We start from the raw sequence: 24,953 nt of genomic DNA, 5'->3' as shown, positions 1-24,953 counted from the left end.
ATGCTGCGCCGAAAGCAACTTTTCAGACATAAAGCAGATTAGGTCAACAGCTCAAAAGATAAGACAACTCAAAAGCAAACGGCGAGAAGAAACTCAAAGGGTTCAGCGCGAGAAGGCTAAGGCGCGAAGGCAGACACAGAAGGTCAAGAGAGCGCGAGCGCGAAGGCAGACAGAACTATCCTTAACGCGTCGCGGAAAGAACTACATTTCTAAGCGCGCCGCGGGAAGAATTACATTTCTTAGCGCGCCGCGGGAGGAACTAAAATTCCTAGCGCGCCGCGGGAAGAACTATAATTCTTCGCGCGTCGAGGGATGAACTACGATTCCTTAGCGCGTCGCGGGAAGAACTTCCGTCCTTCGCGCACTGCGAGAAGAATTACAATTCTTAACGCGCTGCGAGAAGAGTTCGTCTCGCGTAACGCTGAAACAGGTGGTCTTCACGCAGGATTCCTTGTAAGGGAGTCTGGCGCGTGGAGCTGCGCAGACAACCTTAGGCGGGAAGGAACAAAGGACAAGCAAAGAGTTAGAAGAAAAAGAGGGAAACAAGGCGTAAGGGCGGGACGGCGACAAGAGGGAAAAGAAGGCGGAAAGAGAGGAGAGGGACGGAACGGCGGAAAGAAAGAGAGAGAAAGAGGCGGGAAGGAAAAGTATATTATTATTATTAAAAGTAAAGTATAAGTATAAATAAATATTAAATCATAAAAGAAAGAGATCGGGTCAGAGAAACGGGTACCTGGGTCGGGTCGGATCGGGCAGATGTCACATCCAAGCCTCAAACAAAGAAACGAATGAAAAGCCAAAGAAAAACCAAAGAAAACAGCAAAACATGGGGTTGTACTTTAGGAAACATGGGGTTGTGCTTCAGAAAACATGGGGCTGTGTTTTTAGGAAACATAGAGCTGTGCTTTTGGAAACACGGGGCTGTGCTTTTGGAAACACTGGGTCGTGCTTCTGATCACTTTTCATAAAAGACAAAAAAATCTACAAGAAAATACAAAATAGTGGACACCTGGACACGGGGCCATGCTTATGAGAACACGGGGCCGTGCTTACCTTTCAGAAGCGACAAAAAGAATTAGCACGTGTCATTAAAAAGCACGGGGTCGTGCCTCAGGAAGCACGGGGCCGTGCTTACCTTTCATAAACGACAAAAAGAATTAGCACGTGTCATTAAAAAGCACGGGGTCGTGCCTCAGGAAGCACGGGGCCGTGCTTACCTTTCAGAAACGACAAAAAGAATTAGCACATGTCACTAAAAAGCACGGGGGCGTGCCTACGTAAGCACGGGGGCGTGCTTCCCACTCCATATTGCCTATAAATAGTGGCTCATGTTGCACTTATTTGGGGTGCCTTGAAAGTTGAAAAGAGTTTTATCCAGCTTTCTCTTATAAAAACACACAATAACACTAACATTGAAGATCTAGTGAAAAGTTTGAAGGCTTGGAGGTCATCATTATCAACCATCATCATCATCCATCATTAAGAAGGAAGATCCATCCATATCTGGTTAGATTGTTCTAGTTTAATTATGTGTTTGTTATTATCATCCATCCTAATGTTAATCACCATGCTCATTATGAGCTAAACTCCATTTACCATCTAATATCTATGAAGAAACTTTGTTTTACTTGATAATTGTATAAAACATGTGGTGTAGTCTATTAATGTACATGGTTATTTTACAATTATCTTTAGATGAGAAATGTTTCACCATCTTAAACTACTAATTCAAAGTTGGTGATTGTCAATTCTATTGGCAATCGTTCATGATCGATTCATGTTCTTGAAAGATAGAAATACTTTGATAAACTATCGAAACATGGATCCTTATATTGTACTTAGAAATGATGAGATATAAGTTATGATTTATTTCTCTAAGTCTTGGTAATCCGGAAATGGCTTTGCTTAGGATATCATTGTAGTAAAAGATTTCATATGTTAACGGAATTTGTAATTATAACCTACATAAATCAACCAAGGGGAGGTTGTGTTACTAAACTACAACCACCCGAAGTTGTTAGAATTGGTGTTTGAGAAATCGAAGTCAATCCTAATCTTTCTACTTTACGAAACTAATTACCAACTTAAATTGACATTCTTGAGGTAGCATGACATTAGGAAAAGATGGACTTTAAAATGTGCATGTTACCTCCTTTATGCCAAAGATGCTCACTTAAGGCTTAAGGAGCTATATATCATATATTATTACGGTAAGTTTACCACATGTTTATATATTAATTATCAATGCTAAAATGGAGTAGACTCTTGATCTTAGATGGTAACCTTCGCGTAATTGAACTACTCGTTTAGAATCTCTCGTCTCGGTCACCTATATATTTATATATAAGTATTTATATTTTATAAAAAGTTCAAAAATTAACCCCAAAATGATTAAAGCCGCCGACTAAAGTAAAACAACGATTTATCATTAGAAACATTTGTGTCCACGGATCGATAATTGGTTCTTACCAATACTATTCTACATATACGATAGGTACACTTGCCTATTTTGTGTGTGTTTAGTCTTTGTAGAAATCACTTTTATAAATTTAAAACACGAATTTGTGCAAAAGCAAATCATTCCATATTCCATCTATCAATATTTATATAACCCACAGCACGCACGCATCATAGCCCTCAAATGGGTTATAAGATCTCATTTATTGGTAAACATTTTCTTCATGAAACCCCTCCGTTGCTGGTATATCATCTCCATCGCCAGTTAACTTCCGATACTACTCACCATCGTCAACTACATCAACGTCTCATTTTTCATTAGACAAATATTTGTGTTCATCGTTGTTCATTTAAAAAAATTAACATGCTCATGTTCGTTTTTGTTTGTTAAAAATCTAAAAATACTTACACATCTCAATTGAAAAACCTAAACGCATAATAACAAACTAATATATATATATTAAATTAAAATAAAACTACGTTAAAAAATAAAATAAATAAGCATAAAATAGCAAAACGATTAAAAATAAAAACTAAAATAAACCCCCGTAACACGAGAGCAGTGCCAGCTCTATGGTGAAGGCAACCCAAGCACAAGCTTTAGGCCACTTGATTTTTAGGCCCCATGTTTATTAAAAAAAAGTCATTAATATAACTATAATTTGTTTTGTAATTTTGGGCTATGAAATAATAAGCATGTTTGGCCTACAAAGAAAATAATTAACAGTTTTCGTGAGAAATTATATGTTCTTCTATGTTTGGGATGCGATTATTAAAGAATAAGAATATGTTCAAATTATATTTCAAATATTTGAAGTTATCCATCCACAATAAAGATTCATAGTCATCGTTCATAATTATCGTTTGTATTTTCTATTTTAGGACAATTAGGAGTTTGCTTGTACTGTATAGTAAATGCTAATTTGTAGTTGTACCATACCATAGATAGCCCTTTGTAATTTTTATATATAGTAAACATATATCCAATAAATAATAATTTTGATGTTCAAATCATTACACTAATTCTTAAAATGACTACAAAGAAGGCTACACTTGTAGATGGAAATTGTTATTATGACATGTCATTATTACCAATGCTATTAAGCATTGGTATCATCGAACAAAAAATAATAGCACCCGTTAAGTTAATCTGATCTCTGTTGCAAAGCAAAGCAAATCCACACCGATGGCTTCTCTATCAAATTCCTTCATTTCCAACTATCCAACTCGATTGTCACACGGTACTGTTCTCGATTAGTTACCAATCTTATTGTCATCTATTTTATACATGGTACAACATTGCTATTGGAAAATGGTTCAATTTACCGTCTTTGATTATCATTACAACTTCGAGCCATTTGATTCTTTCCGTATCCGCATCATGGATATTTTGAACGAGATCACTGAACACAAAATGCATTGAATATGTGATAGTTAGTAAGACGTGTGAAGTTAAATATATTTGATTATTGATCCAACCTCTTAAATGTAGGTTCCTCTATGACTATGAAGTCATTTGACCAAAGCACCAAGTTTTTGTTTGGTCCAAGTCTTGTGGGCAATGTACAATTACACACATCTAAAACAACACTTTCTGTTCAAGGTCAATACAGGTAATCATCACCTGACTCTGGTTATAAAATACATATATAACTCGTATATATAGTTACGGTTATTTTACCTTTTTAGTAAAGTACCCAAGTTGTTTTTTAAACTTACAGTGAAAGATCGAGCGGTGGGAATGCATTTGTTGGTGGCTTTGTTCTTGGAGGATTAATTGCGGGCACACTTGGTTTTGTGTACGCACCTCAGGTTACATAACACCGCGTTAAACCACCTTTTGATGTTCGATAACTACTACTTTTTATGCAATTTGCTCTTAATTAAACTATAATGTTAATTCTAAGCAGATTAGCAAGGCACTAGCAGGAGCTGACAAAAAAGAATTACTCAGGAAATTGCCTGCTTTTATTTATGATGAAGAGAAGGCTTTGGAGGTAGACATCAATCTTAATTTATAAGCATTTTAGTTGTTTGAAGTAGTTAACCTATTTGATCCTTGTTTTTATTTTAGAAAACACGCAAAAAACTGACTGAAAAAATAGCCCAGCTGAATGAAGCTATAGACGATGTATCTTCTCAGCTAAAATCAGATGACGAGAATTCAAACGATAATGGTGCTGTTGTTTCTGAAACCTCTAAATCCGTTGCTTGATATTTTTTTGTGTTTTGATCATGAAAAAGTGTTTATTTATCAATAATATTTGACTTTACTATGTTGTATGTTGTGATTTTGACTTCTAAAATGTGTTTGAAGATATGCAATGTTTTACACTTACACATGTAATGCTTATGAGTGTTTGTTACGAGGAAAAAGAATTTGTTGTGAATTGTACCTTATGAAATGGATGTTGTACCTTTATTCACATGAGGCGTACCACTTCATACACTTGGATGCCACGTGGACATGCTATATGGTTCGTTTTTATTGTTTAAGAGACTCCGTGTGATTGATTATGATAATGTTAACTTGCGGTGCAAACTCGTCCCGTTTTTATTTACGAGAGTTCAAGCATGGCTTATTTCAAGCTCCTTTTACAAAACTCGAGCTTGGATGATTCGTTGTATCAAGCTCGAGCTCAGCTCGTTATTATTTATTAAACAATTTATATTTATATATTCTTAACGAGGCTCGTGTGCAATACTTTAAATGAGCCAAAGTTCGGCTTGAGCTTAGCTGTGTATTGTAAATGAATACATAAAACTCCAAAAGAGTTAAAAATTTAAAAATACACTAGGCTTGTTAAGGCTCGACGAGCCTAAACGATCTTTCCTTATAAGACTTGAGTTTCGTCTGAAGCTTGGGCTCGGCTCGAGCTCAATAAAACTTAACCTGTTTCAAGCTTTTAAACGATACAATCTCCTGCAGGTCAAACACATCTCTTGAAACTCCTTTTGTTATAACCAATTATTCATACAATATAATAATAACTTGAAAATAGTCACGTTAATTTTGTTTGTTTAACCTTTTAAAATAAAATATTATTATTGGTGGTCAGAATTCTCTACGGGTCGTTATACAGTTTAATGATTGCCAACATGAATAAGTAACAATAATATTATGGTTGAGTGGTTCACGTTACAAACATCATCTTATCTATTTCTCATTTCTTCAAAGGATCCAATCGTATATAATCAGCTCATAGATCTGAGTTTTCGGTTCGCCATGGCTTCGAATGCAGCTCTCGCTTCCACTCGACTCCCCACCGCCACCCGCCTTCCCTCCAAAACCACTCGCTCAACCGCTCTCTCTTCCCAATACTGCACCAAGGTACTATATATCTGTTTTGTTTCTTAGAACGACAACTATAAAAATTAAAAAAAAAAAACTATCTAGTAAGCAACTGGATATGAGTCATGTGACGTTACCTTATATCATTTAAAACAAATTGAATCTAATTTTTGGTTATTTGCAGAGATCACAAGTAGCGGAATTCTCTGGCCTGCGATCCAGCGGCAGTGTGACATTCGGCAAGTACGTTGGAGACTCGTCCTTCTTCGATGTCGTGTCCGCCCAATTTACCCCTAAGGTTTCGTCTGCATCTATCATATACAAATATAGTGTTATAGATCAAGTAGAATAATTATTATTACGCTACTAGTTACAGTTTCATACTTTCATTTGTTGTAGTGAAAGAATTATTAAAGTAATTATTATTACGCTATGTCAAAACTTTAGCGTAACCATATTAATATTATTGTCTTTCAAACTACGTAACTACTTTAGTTTAGTTATAACTTATAGTAATCCCACCCAAATCAAAATATGTATATATATTATTTGGTTTTTTAAAATTTTAATTAGAAAGTTGTGACTTAGGCTGTAGGATCAGTGGCTGTCAAGGTAGAGACAGTTGCAAAACTGAAGGTAGCAATCAACGGATTCGGACGAATTGGCCGAAACTTTCTCCGATGCTGGCACGGGCGCAAGGACTCGCCACTCGAAGTGGTGGTTGTCAACGACAGCGGCGGTGTTAAGAATGTAAGTCCAAGTTACAACGCTTAATGCAAAGTGTACAAGTCTCCAAAGCTTGATTACTAGTTTTAATTCACCACTTGCTAGATGTGTATAGGCTTCTCACTTGCTCAAGTATGACTCTATGTTGGGCACCTTCAAAGCCGATGTTAAGATCGTCGATAATGAGACGATTAGCGTTGATGGAAAGTCGATTAAGGTTGTTTCTAGCCGAGACCCGCTTAAGCTTCCATGGGCTGAACTCGGTATCGACATTGTTATCGAGGTACATATTATTATTTGTAAAAAAGGTAATCTTTTAAGGTTTAAGGTTTATTATCTGTAATGTTTTTTCTTATGTAACAATTAGGGGACTGGGGTGTTTGTGGACGGGCCAGGGGCGGGCAAGCACATCCAAGCGGGTGCTAAGAAAGTGATCATCACCGCACCCGCAAAGGGTTCCGACATTCCAACATATGTTGTTGGTGTTAATGAGAAGGACTATGGTCATAATGTTGCCAACATTGTTAGGTGTGTTTTTATGCTACTTTTTATTAAGGTTTTCACTTGTGAAATCTAACTTTGTGAAATTTTATCGTTTTCGTATAGTAACGCTTCTTGCACCACCAATTGCCTCGCTCCTTTCGTGAAGATCTTGGATGAAGAATTCAGTAAGCACATATTTTGTAATTGGAATAATAAATGACCTGTACCATACAACCAGTTATGCTAACTATTTTCGGTTTATCTATAGATATTGTTAAGGGAACTATGACTACAACTCACTCTTACACGGGTGACCAGGTACTTAATGTTTGTTAATCAATTAATCATGCTAGTATATTGAGTTGTACTAACTACTAACTGCGTCACGGTGTTGTACTTTGTTGTCGTGTAATATAGAGGCTACTAGACGCTTCACACCGTGACTTAAGGAGGGCTAGAGCCGCAGCATTAAACATAGTCCCAACAAGCACGGGTGCAGCCAAGGCCGTGTCATTAGTGTTGCCTCAACTTAAGGGCAAACTTAATGGCATAGCGCTTCGTGTCCCCACGCCTAATGTCTCTGTCGTTGACCTTGTGGTCAACGTTGCTAAAAAGGGACTCACGGCTGATGATGTGAACGCGGCTTTTAGGAAAGCAGCTGACGGCCCGTTGAATGGGATCTTGGCGGTTTGTGACGAGCCACTCGTGTCGGTTGACTTTAGATGCTCTGATGTTTCGTCCACTATTGATGCTTCACTAACCATGGTTATGGGTGATGATATGGTTAAGGTTGTTGCTTGGTATGACAATGAATGGGGATACAGGTATGTTATTTATTGTTAACAAATTATTATTTCAACAATGTTCAATGTTAGGTCAAAATAATTAACTTGATTATGTTAAAACTTAAACGTGTGGAAAACAATGAACTGAGTTGACCCAAACAGCTTGTTTTCTAGAATAAAATGATGTATAGTTTCTAGAATAGAATGATTAGGAGATTTTATATATTGAAAAGATGCATTTTTAGGTCAACCTTTGATTCAATGGACCGGTTACACACTTGGTCATAATATATGCAAACAAACCTATTTTAAGTAAATGAGTTGAAAGCTTCACTTACTTATAAATAATTCGGGTCAAAGGTTGAAACAAGCATAATTGTGTACAATATTGTTTATAGAATGTATGCACTATAAAAAAAGGGTTCAGTGCAAGTCGGGCGTTTGACTTTTTCACTCGCTTAACAAACACCAGACAACGCAAAACGAGTCGAAAATCTAACCATGCTTGTGATCATGTTTGCTTATCTATGGATTGAGGTCTTTTGTTCTATTAGAAAGGAGCTAATGTGTTTGTCTTTCATTTTGTTGTAGTCAGCGTGTTGTCGATTTGGCACACCTAGTGGCGGCCAAATGGCCGGGGGTTGCTGCACCGGGAAGTGGAGATCCGTTGGAGGATTTTTGCGAGACAAACCCTGCTGATGAAGAGTGCAAAGTTTACGAGGCTTAATTATTTTTATTATTTTTTTAATAATATTTTCTTCTATTTGGAGGTTGCAATAAAATGTCATTGTTATGCGACATCATGATGATTTATTTTGTAAAATTAATGTTTGAATTGCCTGGAATTGTCTTACGTTATCACCTTCTAGTTTATTGTGGCATACCATTTCAAGAATTTTATAGATGTCTTATTTTTCCGTTTAAACAGATATTTTGTTGCAATCAAACTTGGAAAACCCTTAGAAATTAGAACCGAAAGAAACCTCTAATTTTATCATACCTAATAATTAGATACACTCATTTTAGAAGTCATTACGCTAAGTTAAAGACTTCGATTACAATGGTGTTTAACAAGGCTAAATCATCTCCCTCATATGCATATATCTTACATCCGGCCGGTCAATAGCATGATTCATTTCGTGTAATCTTTAGGCGAGCCTGTGCAACAAGATAGATGGTTGTGGTTACTGATTTTTCGATAATTTTTATATCCGCTTGTTTGCTTGGGTCTAGCAACCCACGAGAGCTTTGTAAGTTTGCCTTCATGATACAAAACTTTTAACTTAGTTTGTGTGAGGAGTTCATAAATTACATCTAAATTATTTAATATGGGAGAGAAAACGATGATGTTATGGGTCAATGCCTTGTTGCACATATAAAACAAACAACATGTGTGTAGACTGTAGACATATAAAATACTTCTATAATTGGACAAGTTGTAGAACCTCCTCGTCAATCATGTTTGATTTAACAATCATTGTACTAAAATAATATATATCATCGGATTAACAATCATTTCATATTATATTAACAACATTTTTTTTGTATTTTTGTACTAAAAAGTACTCTTAGTCAAACATAACGTCAGATTATATTAACAACATTTTTTTTGTAATTTTGTACTAAAAAGTATTCGTATTCAAACATAACAATCATTTTATTCTTATATAATCAATAAAAAAACAAATATTATGTCATTGCAAATTGGTAACTCTTAGCTACTATTATTAGCAAAAGGTTCATGTTTAATACATTTGTAGAAAGTGATTTTATTATTTATTGAGACATTTGAGAGAGACAACGTATATTATAATACGTGATTACAAAACATTTTATATTAAAACAAAACGTCTAAATTAATGAGTAGTTTTTACAATTCTCTACTTTGCTTTTTATTTTATTTTAACATGTAAAAAACAATACACTAAATACATATTGATATAATAATTATAAAATATGTTGGGTTTATAAATAATGCAAAATAACTACTATCATATATTATCTGCAAAAATAAATCCTAGCCGCAAAACTTCAATACACCCACTAATCGTCCGGCACGTGTCTGATGAGGAATACTGCGTACACACGGCTTTTACCGGCAAACGTTAAGTAACCTACCATGTACCAAGAAATAAATCCAAGGGCTGGGATTGGTTTTCAGTTGGATACAATAAAGGTAGTCATGGATCAGGTCAACTACCAGTAACTGATTGACACGTGTTCCCGCCTGACATCCATCAATTGGAGTTGCCGGTTGCCAACTACATTTTTTCTTTAAATGCACCTCACTTTATGATACTTCCATTAAACACCCCTAAGGTATATCACTTTTTACACTTGGTTCAAATGTGTAACTCCATTCTCCATCAATCACTATTGTCAACTTTATATATTGATGTAAGATTATATATTTATTTTCTATCCCCAACACAATCTAGATTCAACTAAAGTATAATGAAGAATCACTAAACCAATTATAGGTTAAGTAGGCGGAGTTCTACGGGCATGATGGTGATCTGTATCCGATTGAAGGCTTGAGATCTGTAGAATTGAGCACTGTTCGTCTCGTTGCAGGCCAGAGTCCTCCGTGTGACCAACTTCCAGCATGAGAATTAGTAGAAGATTTGGGATATGCAAGTGTAAATGAAGAAGAAGACGTCCATACCTTAATCAAATATCTCCTATTTATTTCGGATGTGGATAAATGTTACTATCATTGAGTGGGGACCAATATGTTGAAAATAACCGTTTCTGATTGGAACCCCTCACATTTTTAAGATACCAGATATGTATAATTATAATCTTGAATGATATAAAGTATTCGAGCTTACTATCATGTGAGGTAAAAAAAGACATTAATAATGACATGATTCATAGTATTAAGTATATTTTGTTTGAGAAATACAATAAACTATAGTCAGAAGGGTCAATTGTCAACCTCGTCTCATATTTAAGTCATGCACAATATTAATAGTTTGAATAAAGTTGTGTAGTGTATTTGTATTACAAAGGAAGAAGAAGAATAACAACTGATGGGAGCAAACAATGTATATCAAAAACCAGTATATGGTTTAACGTTTGGTATGGTTGATGAACTAATAAGACATATTACCGTATGCGTTGTTACCCAACTCAGGTGGTACATATAGAAGGTACCGATCGATCAACAAATGAGAGATGTTGAAGACGTACAAGTGAAATAATTTGTATCTAAGGATGGTGTAGTTTTGAAAAAAGAAGAAGAGTGAAATTGCTGCATTGTAAGAAAAACTGAAGGGCATAAACGTAAGACTTTAAACATAGATAGATATACACACACATACAAACAAACAGACAATTAATTACTCGTTTTCATTTCATACATGATCTTTCTTTCTTTCTTTCAATTTCAACAAGTTGGTTCTCGTTCTCGTTGTGGAATTTGGGGTTTAAATAAATAATAATAATAATATCTTCATCATCAATTGTCAATTGTCGTCTGTCCTCAATTGAACCTTGAGCAATTTGGTTACCATATTTAGGCTCTTAATCAATCACGATCTCGATTCATTATATCCATCCATGATCCGTCGTTCACATATATATTGATTTCAGGTTTTATTATTACTCCCATTTTTACCTAATTATTATTGCTCTTGATTCCTTCACCAAAGGGTTTATTAGGACCACCGGTTTACCTATACTACACATCATCGTCTTTAGATCATCCAATTCATACCACCACCGATTTTATTTTCATTTTAATCCGATTTCGCTTTAGATTATTATTATCATTGCTTTCTGGGGTTACTTATCCCAATTTAGGTCTAAATTCTAACCACACACCGATTTAGGTATTCGCCGTTCGTCTTTAGATCTTCGAATTCACGGATTTATTTTATATTTTAATCCGTTTTCACTCTAGATTATTGCTTTTTAGGGCTAATAATTATCCAGAATTAGGTCAAAATAGGTGTATCGAACTACCGATTTAGGTATTCGCCGAGTTTGGATCTTCGAATTGTTGCGATCACGGATTGTTTAAAAGCTTTGAGAACCTGTAGTGGAAGTTGAAGTGGATTTAACGGTTATTGTTATAATTTATAACCTAGCTGCTGTGTTGGTGATTGGGGGTTTTTATGCTTTTAGAGAGATATCATGGCTGCCGGAACTGAATTTTCACCTTATACGATGTTAGAAACAGGTTTCAACAGAGATACTAGTATGTCAACTGGAGAAGATGTGAGCTCTGATCATTTAAAACAGATGGTGGTCCGGAAACCTCCCAGGCATATATCCGGGGGTGTTCGACATAGTATGAGCACTGCAACGCTGCAATCTCCTCATACTCAGGTAGTATAAGTTATATTCATGATAAATACCATGTTATGAAGTTTTATGTACGTTATTAGTTGCGTAGGGTTTAGTTTAGAAAGATTTCTTATTTGAACAAGTTATCCGCTTACTGTGGTTTCCAAAAGCAGATACACACTTTTGAGTGTTCGGAGGAAACAATTGTTTTGTTTACAAGTTTACTCATAGGATGATGTAATCTTATCATTAGTTTGTTTTTGGATTTCATAAGTGAATAGTGGCATATCTTAAAAGTAACGAATATACTTCACGTGCAAGTTAAGCCTTCATATATCTCTATGCTACTTTTATGGTTTTCCTATTAAGCATATTTATAAAATACTGAATTTAACTTGATGGCTGAATTCTGCTAGGATTTTGGCGTTGGAATTGTTGCTGTTAAATCTGTTACAGATGGGAAAGCTGAATATTTGCCCATGATTCGATCGGGAAGCTGTGCAGAAAAAGGACCAAAACAATATATGGAAGATGAACACATATGTATAGATGATCTTCTTCAATATTTAGATGGAATAGAAGGTTTCCCTTCACCTGGTGCTTTTTATGGGGTATGTGTTCATTTCGCCTTTTTAGGTCCTTTGGTTCAACTTTTGCATGAAATTATGTCAATGACTGCTAGGTTATAAAAACTGCAATCATTAATTTGTTGAAATTTATGTTTTTTGATAACAGGTATTTGATGGGCATGGTGGTACGGATGCCGCAACTTATGTTAGAAAAAACATATTAAAGTTCATTATTGAGGATTCTCAGTTCCCTTTATGTTTAGAAAAGGCGATTCAGAATGCGTATGTGAAAGCTGACCATGCTTTTGCTGACAATGCATCTCTTGACATATCATCAGGAACCACCGTATTGACCGCACTTGTATTTGGAAGGTATGTGAACTTTCTCATGCTTTTTAGGGGTCATAATCATACTTAGACCTCAGTTTTTGACTCTTAGACCTCAATATTATCATTTTTGTTTTTCTTAATACATTTTTTTTTAATGTTAATTATGATGACAGAAAGTCAACAATAATAGTATAACAATAGTATAACTAATAGAACTTGGTTAACCACAGCTTGTGCTGCCAGTGGTTTATAAGAGTTCAAGGGGTTAAACGCAAAAAACAGGGGAAGCTGGATTCAAGTTTTAGACCTCTAATAGATTGGATTTTAGTTTATTACCAACTATGCATTAATTATGTCGTTAAAACACAAATTATGTTCACCTTTTTTACCGCTTCTGTTTTTTTGGATTGATGTTAGAACCAGTAAGGTTACATGTTTGTGATCTTCCCATCACAGGTCCGAGTCATGGAGACAGTTTCCATGCAATTCGCAAGGGAAAATGTTCACATGGTGCACCAGGGCGGCGACTTATCACTTACAAACATTATATTTTTTATATTTCATTGATTTTAATCCATTAAATAAGATTTTTTTAATTGGAATTCAAATTTCCTGTTGAAAATGATTTTAGTTTACATTCTTAATTCTTTATTTGTTTCTGACAGAACGATGGTAGTTGCTAACGCGGGCGATTGCCGGGCCGTATTAGGGAAACGAGGTAGAGCAATTGAACTATCAAAAGACCATAAACCGAACTGTCCATCTGAAAGACTAAGAATAGAACAGCTCGGTGGAGCCATCTATGACGGTTACCTAAACGGTCAACTATCAGTGGCTCGAGCCCTCGGTGACTGGCACATGAAAGGCCCCAAGGGATCCGCCTGCCCCTTAAGCGCCGAGCCGGAGTTGCAGCAAATTCAATTGACCGAAGACGATGAGTTCCTCATCATCGGGTGTGATGGCTTGTGGGACGTAATGAGCAGCCAATGCGCAGTCACAATAACGAGAAAAGAACTGATGGTTCATAATGATCCGGAGAGGTGCTCGAGAGAGCTGGTTCGCGAAGCCTTAAAAAGGAACACGTGTGATAACTTGACGGTCATTGTTATTTGTTTCTCGCCAGACCCGCCCCCACGAATTGAAATACCTCAGACGCGTGTTAGGCGGAGTATATCGGTGGAAGGGCTGAATTTTCTGAAAGGCGTACTGGACTGTAACTCATGAACACGGCGGCCTGTGGTGGTTGCTGAGTGTATGATGAGGTCAAGATTATTATTATTGTTGTTATTTTTTTGGGGATTAATTTTCTGAATTTGTTATGTACATTGTTGTTGTATGGATGGATAGGAGGATTCTTGACTGTTAACCCATTTGTAAATATCCCATGGTTTGGTCTAAATTTGCATTATTTTTTTTACTCGAGTTTATAATGTGTTGGTTAACATTTTAAGTAAAGTAGTTAACTGTAGCATGTAATTTGATTCCAGTAACCATGTCATGCTAGTATATAAAAATTGTGTATAAGAAGACTGTAAGTATATGCATATCATGCGTGTGTGGGAAGGAAGGATGGGGTGTGAATTGAATCATGTGATGACACAACAAGAAAACAGGACACTTCATGCTATAGTTTAGTCTAAATATACGAGTTTGATTCTGTTTCGGTTGGACCTGCGAGCGTAGTTGTAGGTTTTGTTAAGCGTAAAAACCTATGGAGTCACGTGTTGGCATGTTTAACCAATTTGCTTACGCTTTTATTCTCATTAAAAATACGTCTTATTATTTATTAACTTGGATTTTTTTATGCTATAGTTTAAATATAAAAAAGCAAAAAGGATTACATACTTTAGACAGAATTACTTTTAAAAAGAATTAGAAAATAGTTTGTGAGTTAAAAAATTTATAGTATTAATATGCCTATAAAATTAAAAATTTTGTTTGGGTTAAAAGTGTCATATATGTGTGATATGCTTATAGGTTCGGGCTTTGTTCAACTTATCAACCCGTAAGCACGGGCCGTTTAATTGAATCCTGAGATTAAACGAGTAAAGAAAGAAAAGTCGTATTTTAAACACCACTTTATATGCCCATAGTGTTTGGGCTTATTTAGTGCAAGTCAAAATCAGTTGGGCCCATATATACCAGTACTGAAAAAAGGATATTAGAGAAATAAAATCAGACAGCATTTAAATTTAACATAACACATGTGACAGTAGTGGATAAAGTATCCTTATGCACATGGTTCCATATTAATGGAGTTTTGACTCTCTTTAACTTATATTGTTTGGATCTTCTCCTTTTTCATTTAAAAAAGAAAGAAAACATAGCTTCAATGAATGAAAATAAAATAAAGGTGAAAGAGAAAAGGAAATAAATGCTATTCATTAATGATTATTATTATTATTATTAATTTAAATTAAAGAAAGTGACCAGAAGCAGATGCATCTCTTTCCTTTCTTTAAGCTTTACCAAAACCATTATTATTCATTTTCATATCAATAGTTTCATCAGATCAGGAAACTGCTTACTTTCTTTCATCAGGTCAGTCTAATTATATTATTATATTTCATCTGCTCACACATTATTACTCTTTCTTCATTAGGGTTTTTATCCCCATTTTGAATGATTAGGTTTTTATCCCTAATAAACCTTAGAAATATGTAAAATTCTTTTTTGAAAATTGGATTATGGTGAAAGCAATATTTGATTCTTTCCTTGTGTGAAGTTAAGATTTTTAACAGACAAGATTCATCACAAACTTACATATGTTTAAATTTGGTTCATTATGGGTAGTTATTTTTATCTTATGTTCCACTTCGAGCCCAAAATAATATATAAACAGGTTGAGATGGGCGGAAGACCTACTACGCTGTGGATCATATTGGATGGATGGAATGAAAAAAGTCAACGGGTGGTATGACCCGTGGACTATTTCCATCCGTCCAATCTGACTTGTAGGGTAGAAGGTCTTCCGCTCCTCTCAACTAGTTTATATATTATTTTCAACTCGAAGTGGATTACAATGTAATAATAATTGCCCGTAATGACCCAAATTTAAACATATGGGCTTGTGTTGCCCGGGCCTTGGGAGATTTCTAATATGTATATAACAGGTTCGAGATCTCGATGTTTTGAATATTAATAACACAAGATGATAACTGAAAATGTGACAAGCGAGGCAACGCTTCACCAAGAACTTGAGGTTTTAAGTGTGTCAAAACGTCTAGTTAGAAGCCTAAGCCAAAAGTTAAAAAGAAAGAATCAAGAAGACGAAACAAGCGGGGTTTCGCTGAGGTGTCCAACCATGTACACACGTGGCGGTGGTTGCAAAGTCAGTGCAACCACAAATGAAGAATTTTGTGAAATGGGTTGTCAAAGACGGTCTTCGAGTTCCGTTGAAGAAGGAAAACCGTACAAACCGATATGCGGGCCTGATGACACGAATGTGGACTGTTTTTCATATGGAGTGAAAGAAAGGTTTCGGAAGAGAAGTATCCGGAAGGTTCCGGAAGCTGAAGGCGTAGTAGACGTGTTCCTTCCGGATGATATTGTGGAAATGTGTTTGGTTAGACTCCCGTTGACCAGTCTTATGAAAGCCCGTTTGGTATGCAAAAAATGGAGGAATTTGACCACAGCGCCTCGGTTTTTGCAACTGAGGCGTAACGGGCTTTTTCAAAGCCCGTGGATGTTTCTTTTCGGGTCAGTCAAAGACGGTTTTTGCTCACGTGAAATACACGCGTATGATGTTTCATTCAACAAATGGCATAAAATCAATTCGGATGTTATTAAAGGTCGGTTTTTATTTTCAGTTGTTAGTATTCAAGAAAATGTTTATATTATTGGAGGTTTTTCAAGTTTGAACAATTTCGGTAGACTTGACCGAAGCTCGGTTAAGACCCACAAAGGCGTTTTGGTGTTTAGCCCGTTAACAAACTCATGGCACAAGGTTGCGTCAATGAAACACGCGAGGTCAAAACCTGTTTTAGGTGTATATGAAGTCAACTCAGATAGTTTGACCATAAAAAGTCAACACAGTCGGGACCGACGTTTGGTCCGGACACGGGTCGGTGGTGTATCGGATGTTTACGAGGACCCGCATCGGCTTTCGGTTAGACGCCAGTTAAGATACTCGTTTGATGAAACCGAGGCTTCGTTTAAACCAAAAAATGAGAACCCGAGTAGGAAAGATTCTAGAAGGTTCTTGATTATGGCTGCAGGCGGTGTCGGGTCATGGGACGAGCCGTTAGATTCGTGTGAGATTTACGATTCTTTAACCAACAAATGGACCGAAATCCAAAGGTTACCGGTTGATTTTGGGGTCATTTGTTCGGGTACCTTTTGTAACGGGATGTTTTACGGGTACTCAGAAACCGATAATCTTGCAGCGTACAATATCGAACGGGGTTATTGGGTTAGAATCCACTCAACTTCATTACCGGCCCGTGTACATGAGTATCACCCGAAGATCATCTCGTGTGAGAACCGGCTGTTTATGGTGTCGGTTTCATGGTGCGAAGGCGATGGTCAAATCGGGAGGAGAAACAAAGCAGTTAGAAAAATATGGGAGCTTGATCTTGTTTATTTCAACTGGGAAGAAATATCGACTCATCCCGATGCACCAATGGACTGGAACGCAATGTTTGTTGGTGACAAAAACATGATTTTTGGTGTTGAAATGTTCAAGATTTTCGGTCAGGTGTTGGATTTTATGACCATGTTTAATGTTTCCAATGTACGAAAGAAGTGGGTTCATGTTTCGAAGAACCGAGTGGCTCACGAGTTGGATGCGAGTTCGTGCGTGACGAAAACTGTGGCCTTTGTGCATTTGTGACTCGGATGGGTAACTGTCAAGTTGTAACTTCATTGTTTCTACATGACTTGTTTTTTTCATTATATTTGTTTAATTTAGTGTAAACTTTGTGGGTGTATGGACATGTTGAGTAATTATTTATTATTTATATTAACCCAAGTTATAAACCACCATAAATTAACAAAAATAGACAAAATTATATCTTTACTGTCTTCAATGAAGAATCTTCTTATCTGCACAACAAAACCCGATAACTTTTTCGTCTACAATCTTACCCCATGTTAGGAAAGATACTCGAAAACTTTGGTATCATATCTATATGTTTCGGGCCCGCTTTGCAACTTGTCAGGTTCGATAATCACCATGTTGAAAAGCATCAATGAGTGCGGTGGTCACCTTCAAGTCACCAGAAACTTCACAAGCGATATATTCGGTCTATAGAAGCCTTTCCACCATCCAAACGGCTTGTTTTTTTAAACTTCTGAGTATACCGTCATGTACGTGTTTCACGTGGACCCGACATAAACGCATCATCTGTTTATAAAATGAGTTTGAATATAGGCTCGATCTCATGTTTGAGCTTTTAGCAAGTTTATTTTAAATAGCTCATGACCGACTGGACCCATTTTAAAGCTTTCCGATTGAACCGAAATCTTCAAACTAAGTCATTAGAAAGCTATCATTACAAAAAGAGTGCAAATTCTTATTCTTATTATTATGAAATTCGGTGGTCTACAACGATAAAAATGCCTTGTTTATATAGGCATCAAAAGTAACTAAAACATTATACAACACTATTACTATTGTCCTATACTATTGCTAGTGCAACTATGTCTACAAAATGAAAAATTCATAAAGATACATGATTAAAAACAACAATTTATGAAAATAGATATGTCTACGAATCTTGAGCCGTGTCATCCGTTGGAGCTGATGTGCAGAATAACAGACGTCACTAACGCTCATTTTTTATAAATCCTCTATGTGAACTGTAGTCATATTAGCTTAAGCTATGGTTCGCCACACTGCACCTCACTTACCCTTTAAATCTGCAGAGGAATGGAATGCAGATCTGGCCTCACATAATGGGACCGTGCACTTGATTACCATCTGTGATATCTTTCCGTGTACTCTATACTTCTAAGAGTGTCTTTGGTTATGTGTCATGTTTGACTGGTGTAAAAGAGTTTTGAAATTTGAATACATGTTCTAGCAGTAAAAGAACTTTTGATTGTTAAAAGAAACAACTCTAAGGAGGTTTGTAAATGATGTTACATGACCTCACAAATCACAATAGCTAATCATACAAACATGCTTGTTCTGGTTATTATATAATATCTTTTGACAGGTTGACTTTTGTGGTCAAACAAACAAACAAACTATGACTCAATTTCAATTCTCAAAATGAAGTTTTATCTAATGAAAAGTAACAGGTTAGGATAAAGTTTAAATGAAATCAGGATAAGCATCATCTTCTACAATCTCATCACTCGCCTTTGTCTCAAATGCAGCAGCAGCATTGATCTCTTCACATTCGCTTTCATCATCATCATCAATGAAGCTATCCCATTTTGAAACTGGTCTCTTCAGTTTTACCATCACAGAACTTGATCCAGTATCATCAGTGAAACCACCATCATCACAGGCATTCATCTTTGAATTCCGCTTCATCATTGAATTTGATATTCCGTGGTTATGCTGATCCTCACCAACCCTTCCTCCTTTCACAGTCTCCTTCACTGCAGTTAATTAATTAAGGAGATGTTTATCAAACAAGCCTAGGGGATAAACTTACAAGTGCTTAACCATGGACGGAACTAGGGCTGTTCACTAGTCGAGCCAGGGTGGGTTCGAGCTCGAGCTCGAAATAAAACGAGGCAGCTTAGCTAGGGTCTAGCTCGATTTAAAGTTAAACGAACCTAAGATCGAGCCAACGAGCCGAGCCATAACCCGAGCCAAGCTTAAGACGAGTTTGGCTTGGTTACGAAAAATGAACCAACTTAGCTTAGGTTGTTTCAAATCAAGTTTTTTAGCTAGTTTTACTCGAGCTGTTATCGAGCGAGCCACGAGCTTCGAGCCGCAAGGGCCCCACCTATTTTTAGGCTCAGAAGTGGTAATTTATGATTTTTGATAGCCCAATTGAACCATCTAAAAGAATTTATTAGTTTTTTTGGGATTTATGATCTTCATTTGATGAAAGACATTGGTTTTTTAATGTGTAAGAACTTAATATTAATTTCCAAGACTTCATCCCCTCCTATTTAAAAGTTCAAGTTCCGCCACTGCACTTAACGCAATAGCAGTATATACATGTATTTAGCAACTAGAAAGAGGGGAAAACAGAATCCTGTAACCTGGATTATTAAACTTGTTCCTCTTTGCGAATACCGGCCCACGGAGTTTTTGGTTATCAGAAGCAGCAGCAGGAGAGTAAGTATTCATGAATTTTGGCTTCTTAAACAATGGTTTTGGCATCTCTGTCACAACATTTGGCTCACACAACTCCCCTCCTGTCAAATACAAAATAGATAGATACTGTTTAGGCCTGTAAACGAACCGAACAAACACGAACAAGGGCATGAACACGACCACTTAATCGAACAAATATATTGTGTTCATATCCGTTTATGTAAGAAATGAACATGTTCGTGCTCGTTTATGTGCGTTGTCTTAAAATTTGAACGAACAGTTCACGGACATAAACAAGCATAACTGAACAAATGTAAACGGACACATACAAACGTAAACACACATAAATGAACACACTTAAATGAACAAATATAAAGCTTTTAAGTAGATAACTCATCTAGATAGTATTTAATTACATTTTATTAATACATAAACGAACATAAATAAACGGACATAAACAAACGTTCACGAATATAAATGAACGAATAAAGCATGTGTTCATGTCTGTTCGTTTCATTAAGCAGACACAATTTTTTTGTTCATGTTCGTTCATTTATTAAATTATCAAATAAATGAACTTCCCGCCGAACGGTTCACGAACAGTTCGGTTCGTTTACTGTTCACTTTTTAAACCAAATGATTCAATAGACCAAACTTATAGATTAACAATTGAAGAGGAAATTAGGTAATAACTAACTTTGATCATCATCATCATCGTGGTGATCATCAGCGTTGATGTACTCGGTCCAATCGGTGCGTTTGTTACTATTCGGCGGCTGAGTTTGGGTTTGTTGTTGATCATCGTGCTGCAGGTGTTGGTTGTATTGAATTTGACGAGACATGTTGAAGGTCTGTACGAACTTCCGGACGTCTCTAGCCATGGATGCTTGAGAGAATACCTTCCGGACGGACTGCTTTTCGTTGCAAACCACGCAGTTCCATTTGTTACAGCTGTTCTTCCTCTGCTTCACCTGTTTACTCACTCCAATTGGCAGCATTCATAAATCTAAATCAATGATTACTACTTTGATAATAACAATAATAATCATGCCTGCATTGTGGAGCACTGGAAGCATTGAACGGCGATGAAGACGGTGGAAGACATTTTCCCTCCGCCACCTGTTTTTGTGAGGGTGGAAGCGGCCCACCTTTTAGAGCTAAACACTCTGCAAATGCCCTTAATAAAGTTGATTTAAAAAAAATACAACTTAAAAACTTGATTTAAAACATGAGTTAAGTTGATCATTTATGTAACCAAGACAAAATCGACTCAAGCTAAGCTCGTTGGCTCATTTAACTTCAAAGTCAAGCTCAAACCTAACTGAATTGCCTCTTTAATTTCAAGCTCGAGCTCAAAACCACTAGGGCGTGAACAGCTCAGTTGTGTGGAACTATTCAACTCATCATATATGTTTTGCTTTTTGTTGACATTTTGACAATTAAATATGCGAGTTGCATAAAGACCTATACAAGTCATGATGGTTTACAAAAGGTTCATAGTTACAAGTTGCATGGGGCCTATTCAGGACAAGGTTTTTCTGTGGTAAAAACTATAAATAAAACCTTATTTTCTAGCTTTTTAAACTTAAAAGCTTAAGCTAAGTATTTTAAATTTGAGTGTAGTCTTTTTTATCTAAAATTTGACTCCAAAACTAATCAAACTTGACTTTCAAAAGCTCAAACTAAGCTCACTTAAAAATAAAAAAAAAAAAAGTTTTAAACTCAGTAATCCTAGCAAGCAATCTTTAAAGAGACAACATTTTTATTTAATCAAATGAATAATAATTTTTTTTAAAGTGAGTATTTAAGTTGTAAATAGCAAGTAAAGAACAGGCATTTCTCAAATTGACAATGCATTTCATTAAAACGAAAAAAAAAACACTTAAAGAGCAACAAACTAAACGTGTTCTTTCTATGCAACAAAACATCCAATCCAACATCCTACTCATTACTATTCCATGACCATAATAACCAAGTCAACATCCATCTTCTAAAAAGACTAGCTTAACTACTAAACATTAAAATGACTACAGAGGGATTCCACCGTAAGCAACTCATTTCATTCGTCCTCTTCCTCCTACAAAATCACAACAAAAACCAATCATTATTACATAAATGCAGACGCAAAATATAACACTCTTAAAAATCTTTGAAGTATTACCTCATCACTACCCTCCTCATCATTGACTTCAGACTTGGATTTGTCAGAGTCTTCATCTTCAACACCAGCATCCTGATTTCAAAAAAAATTATTAAAACTTTAGAACATGTGATTATCAATAAACTATATTAAATATCTGAAAGAACTAATAACCTTCTTTTTGTTGTATGCAGCAAGGGTTTTTTCATATTCCTTCTTTCTCTTGTCAGCTTTGGCAACATAAGGTGCCTTCTCCTGTAATATTTGTAAACATTAGTTAATTAACAGACCTCAAAAGTCAACTAATTCCGGAAATTAGTTACCAAAATGTGTATAACTTACAGAATCAGACATTGCTTTCCACTTAGCTCCACCAGCTTTGCCAACCTGTTGATTGTTTGTTTCCAATCATATTATCATAAACAAATTACAAAACATTTCAAGTAAAACACATATAAAGAAAATACTCACAGCAGCAACAGATTTGTTGTTAGGATTCTCTTCCTTAAACTGCTTCCTAAACTCCTCCCTTTAATACAAGAAAACCAGAACAGATCAGTATACAAACTAAACAAATTTAGCTAAAGTGAACTACAAATTCATGAAATAAAGACCAAATTACATGAAAACAAAGAATGCACTAGCAGGCCTCTTTGGCTTGTTAGGATCTTTAGCAGCCTTTCCTTTAGGTGCTGATTTCTTCACTGCCAACCTAAAATAAAAAAACTAAATTAATTTAATAAAAAAAAATAACTGTAACAGCATGAAACATTTGAATATAAACTGAACAGAAATATTCAAATAGCTATTAGAATACATAAACAATGTAGACCAATTACAATTACAACATATAACTACAAGCATAAATCTAAGCAAATTAACTATAATATTCATCACAAAATCAATTGAAAGAAGTATAACCTTAATAGGCTACAACAGCATTTCATAACATAGTGATGGTAAACTTACTGACAGGTTAAACACTATACTGTAAATTCTCACAAAAATAATTAAAAGCATGATAACATCAAAACAGTTAAAAACACATGATTATGAAGCTACAAACAGATCAAAAACCCTAAATCAACAATAGCATACATCTGAAAAACTTATCACATAAGAAACCTATAATAACATATCGTACACAGGACAATAATAAGCCTACTAAAAGTTACATACAATTGCTTGCAACATGTAACTCTAAATAAATCAAAGCCCATTTGCCATAAGTTATTCTCGCAAAATAAATTAACCACATAGTCTTAACCAGCATCAATAACGAATCTACTAACAGATAAAACAATGCTACATACATTTCAAGCTACAGCTCAAATAAACATATCAAACGATGAGAAGCCAACAAACAGACATGTTATATCAATCACAACATGCAAATTTAAACACAAATCAAAGCTCATTTGCCAAAAATTAACCTCATGAAGTCTATTACACACATAATCGCATGAAAAACTATAATAACAGTAGGTAAAGACGTCAATTATAAAACTAACATATCAAAAACAACATATCAATCACAGCGTATAAGTGTAAACACAAATCAAAGCTAATTCGCCGAAAATTAGCTCAAATTTAATTAAACGCATAAAAAAGGAAAAACCTAAAATAACAGTTCATAAACAGGTCGATAATGAAACCAACAGACCAAAAACAATAAACCAATTACAGCGTGTAACGTAAACACAAATCAAAGCTAATTCGCCGAAAATTATTCACACAAAATGAATTAAACGCATAGCTTCATCAAAAACCTAAATAAAACGTTCGTAAACGCAATCTACTAACGGATCAAGCAATAGTAAATCAACCGCAAGCTAGAAATCATTTAAACAGACGAAAACGTACTTGGCATCAGCATTTTTGGTGGATTTGGGTGCTTTCATCGTCGGATACTGAAATGAACAAACAAAATCAGTAATGACATCGAGTAATAATAGTTGAACAAACAAAAGGATATGGTGAATCAGTGAACGAAGCGGACTTACTGAGTGAAATGAAATGAGATGGGAGCGTTAGGGTTTGGTATGAATGAAGAGAACGTGAATTTATTTATATATATATATAATAAGGTGGGTTTGGGTTTGGTTAAATAAAAGGGGGCTTTTGGTGAAAGGCTTTATTTTGGGTTCCCGCTCTTTATATTGGGCCCGCTAATACTTTCCCTCCCTCTCTATTTTTATATTTCTGTAAATTAGGGCTACTTTTTACAATTTTTATCTTCTTTTACTAGTCTATCTATATATTATTATGTCACGTTTTGGTTCATCTTGTTACCTTATAAAATCATTTTCATTTTCATTTTCATTTTAAATGCTTAGCTTTTGCTACGGTAAGAAAAAAGTCATGTTATAAGCATTTGACCACGGCACTTGTGGCATAGTGGTAGCCTTATTTATTTTTTTTAAAAGAGGTTGTCGGTTTAAGCCTTAATGTCAACATTAGGTTCTGTTCAATGGTGGAGCGAAGGGTGAAAGAAAAACCATCGTGACGTTGATTTGATAAATGATACAGAGTGGTGAAGAGTGAAGACTAAAGTTTAATGTATGGTTTAACAAATTGAGTTTACCATTGTGGGTCGACAAAACCTCATGGTACTTAATCATCTAACCAACTTTTCCTAGCAACTTTCAAACCTTTGGTTACA

The 24,953-nt window shown here is 35.6% G+C and overlaps 5 protein-coding genes and 1 long non-coding RNA gene across 6 annotated transcripts in view; 4 read left to right on the top strand and 2 right to left on the bottom strand.

The window, feature by feature from the left end:
• The window catches only part of LOC143533933 (high mobility group B protein 3-like), a 158,120-nt gene extending 133,919 nt beyond the window's left edge, over positions 1-24,201 (bottom strand). Inside the window, exons 1-6 of the mRNA XM_077028555.1 lie at positions 24,155-24,201; positions 22,914-23,003; positions 22,763-22,820; positions 22,634-22,678; positions 22,466-22,546; positions 22,313-22,384 (exon numbers count right to left, since the gene is read on the bottom strand). Coding sequence (XP_076884670.1) covers positions 22,313-22,384; positions 22,466-22,546; positions 22,634-22,678; positions 22,763-22,820; positions 22,914-23,003; positions 24,155-24,192 — 384 coding nt within the window. The 5' untranslated portion in view covers positions 24,193-24,201. The remainder of the gene's footprint in view (positions 1-22,312; positions 22,385-22,465; positions 22,547-22,633; positions 22,679-22,762; positions 22,821-22,913; positions 23,004-24,154) is intronic.
• Positions 3,962-4,662, top strand: LOC143533889 (uncharacterized). The gene is made up of 4 exons (XR_013135441.1): positions 3,962-4,070; positions 4,179-4,269; positions 4,368-4,454; positions 4,532-4,662. It is a non-coding gene; the product is annotated as an uncharacterized LOC143533889 (long non-coding RNA).
• Positions 5,627-8,601, top strand: LOC143533908 (glyceraldehyde-3-phosphate dehydrogenase B, chloroplastic-like). The gene is made up of 9 exons (XM_077028536.1): positions 5,627-5,788; positions 5,934-6,047; positions 6,338-6,499; positions 6,591-6,758; positions 6,843-7,003; positions 7,082-7,143; positions 7,227-7,276; positions 7,376-7,782; positions 8,335-8,601. The coding sequence occupies exons 1-9, from the start codon at positions 5,684-5,686 to the stop codon at positions 8,468-8,470; spliced, it is 1,365 nt and encodes a 454-aa protein (XP_076884651.1). The 5' UTR covers positions 5,627-5,683; the 3' UTR covers positions 8,471-8,601.
• LOC143533907 (putative protein phosphatase 2C 27) lies at positions 11,437-14,331 on the top strand. Its single transcript, XM_077028535.1, has 4 exons — positions 11,437-12,075; positions 12,450-12,644; positions 12,769-12,974; positions 13,598-14,331. The coding sequence occupies exons 1-4, from the start codon at positions 11,881-11,883 to the stop codon at positions 14,154-14,156; spliced, it is 1,155 nt and encodes a 384-aa protein (XP_076884650.1). The 5' UTR covers positions 11,437-11,880; the 3' UTR covers positions 14,157-14,331.
• Positions 15,307-17,964, top strand: LOC143533906 (F-box/kelch-repeat protein At5g42360-like). Its single transcript, XM_077028534.1, has 2 exons — positions 15,307-15,473; positions 16,046-17,964. The coding sequence occupies exon 2, from the start codon at positions 16,084-16,086 to the stop codon at positions 17,761-17,763; it is 1,680 nt and encodes a 559-aa protein (XP_076884649.1). The 5' UTR covers positions 15,307-15,473; positions 16,046-16,083; the 3' UTR covers positions 17,764-17,964.
• On the bottom strand, positions 19,037-21,274 carry LOC143533916 (uncharacterized). The gene is made up of 3 exons (XM_077028543.1): positions 20,849-21,274; positions 20,097-20,249; positions 19,037-19,481 (listed from the first exon to the last, which is right to left on the bottom strand). Exons 1-3 carry the CDS (start codon positions 21,147-21,149, stop codon positions 19,189-19,191), a joined length of 747 nt encoding a protein of 248 aa, XP_076884658.1. The 5' UTR covers positions 21,150-21,274; the 3' UTR covers positions 19,037-19,188.
• Positions 24,202-24,953: the final 752 nt, after the last annotated feature.

This window comes from Bidens hawaiensis, unplaced genomic scaffold, assembly GCF_021521415.1.
Source record: "Bidens hawaiensis isolate Kalapana, Puna unplaced genomic scaffold, B.hawaiensis_p1.1 tig00009951_1, whole genome shotgun sequence".
Taxonomy (NCBI): domain Eukaryota; kingdom Viridiplantae; phylum Streptophyta; class Magnoliopsida; order Asterales; family Asteraceae; genus Bidens; species Bidens hawaiensis.
The sequence above is the reverse complement of the archived record's forward strand: the minus strand, read 5'-3'. Positions and strand labels throughout refer to the sequence as shown.

Bases quoted from the DNA above. Each gene is read 5' to 3' on its own strand.
- LOC143533906 (XM_077028534.1), top strand. From the start codon at position 16,084: ATGATAACTGAAAATGTGACAAGCGAGGCAACGCTTCACCAAGAACTT.
- LOC143533907 (XM_077028535.1), top strand. From the start codon at position 11,881: ATGGCTGCCGGAACTGAATTTTCACCTTATACGATGTTAGAAACAGGT. The intron at 12,645-12,768 runs GTATGTGTTCAT...TTTTGATAACAG, and splicing joins CACCTGGTGCTTTTTATGGG to GTATTTGATGGGCATGGTGG. The intron at 12,975-13,597 runs GTATGTGAACTT...TGTTTCTGACAG, and splicing joins ACCGCACTTGTATTTGGAAG to AACGATGGTAGTTGCTAACG.
- LOC143533908 (XM_077028536.1), top strand. From the start codon at position 5,684: ATGGCTTCGAATGCAGCTCTCGCTTCCACTCGACTCCCCACCGCCACC. The intron at 5,789-5,933 runs GTACTATATATC...GGTTATTTGCAG, and splicing joins CTTCCCAATACTGCACCAAG to AGATCACAAGTAGCGGAATT. The intron at 7,277-7,375 runs GTACTTAATGTT...CGTGTAATATAG, and splicing joins ACTCTTACACGGGTGACCAG to AGGCTACTAGACGCTTCACA.
- LOC143533916 (XM_077028543.1), bottom strand. From the start codon at position 21,149: ATGCTGCCAATTGGAGTGAGTAAACAGGTGAAGCAGAGGAAGAACAGC. The intron at 20,250-20,848 runs GTTAGTTATTAC...ATTTGACAGGAG, and splicing joins CGATGATGATGATGATCAAA to GGGAGTTGTGTGAGCCAAAT. The intron at 19,482-20,096 runs GTTACAGGATTC...AATTAACTGCAG, and splicing joins GAACAAGTTTAATAATCCAG to TGAAGGAGACTGTGAAAGGA.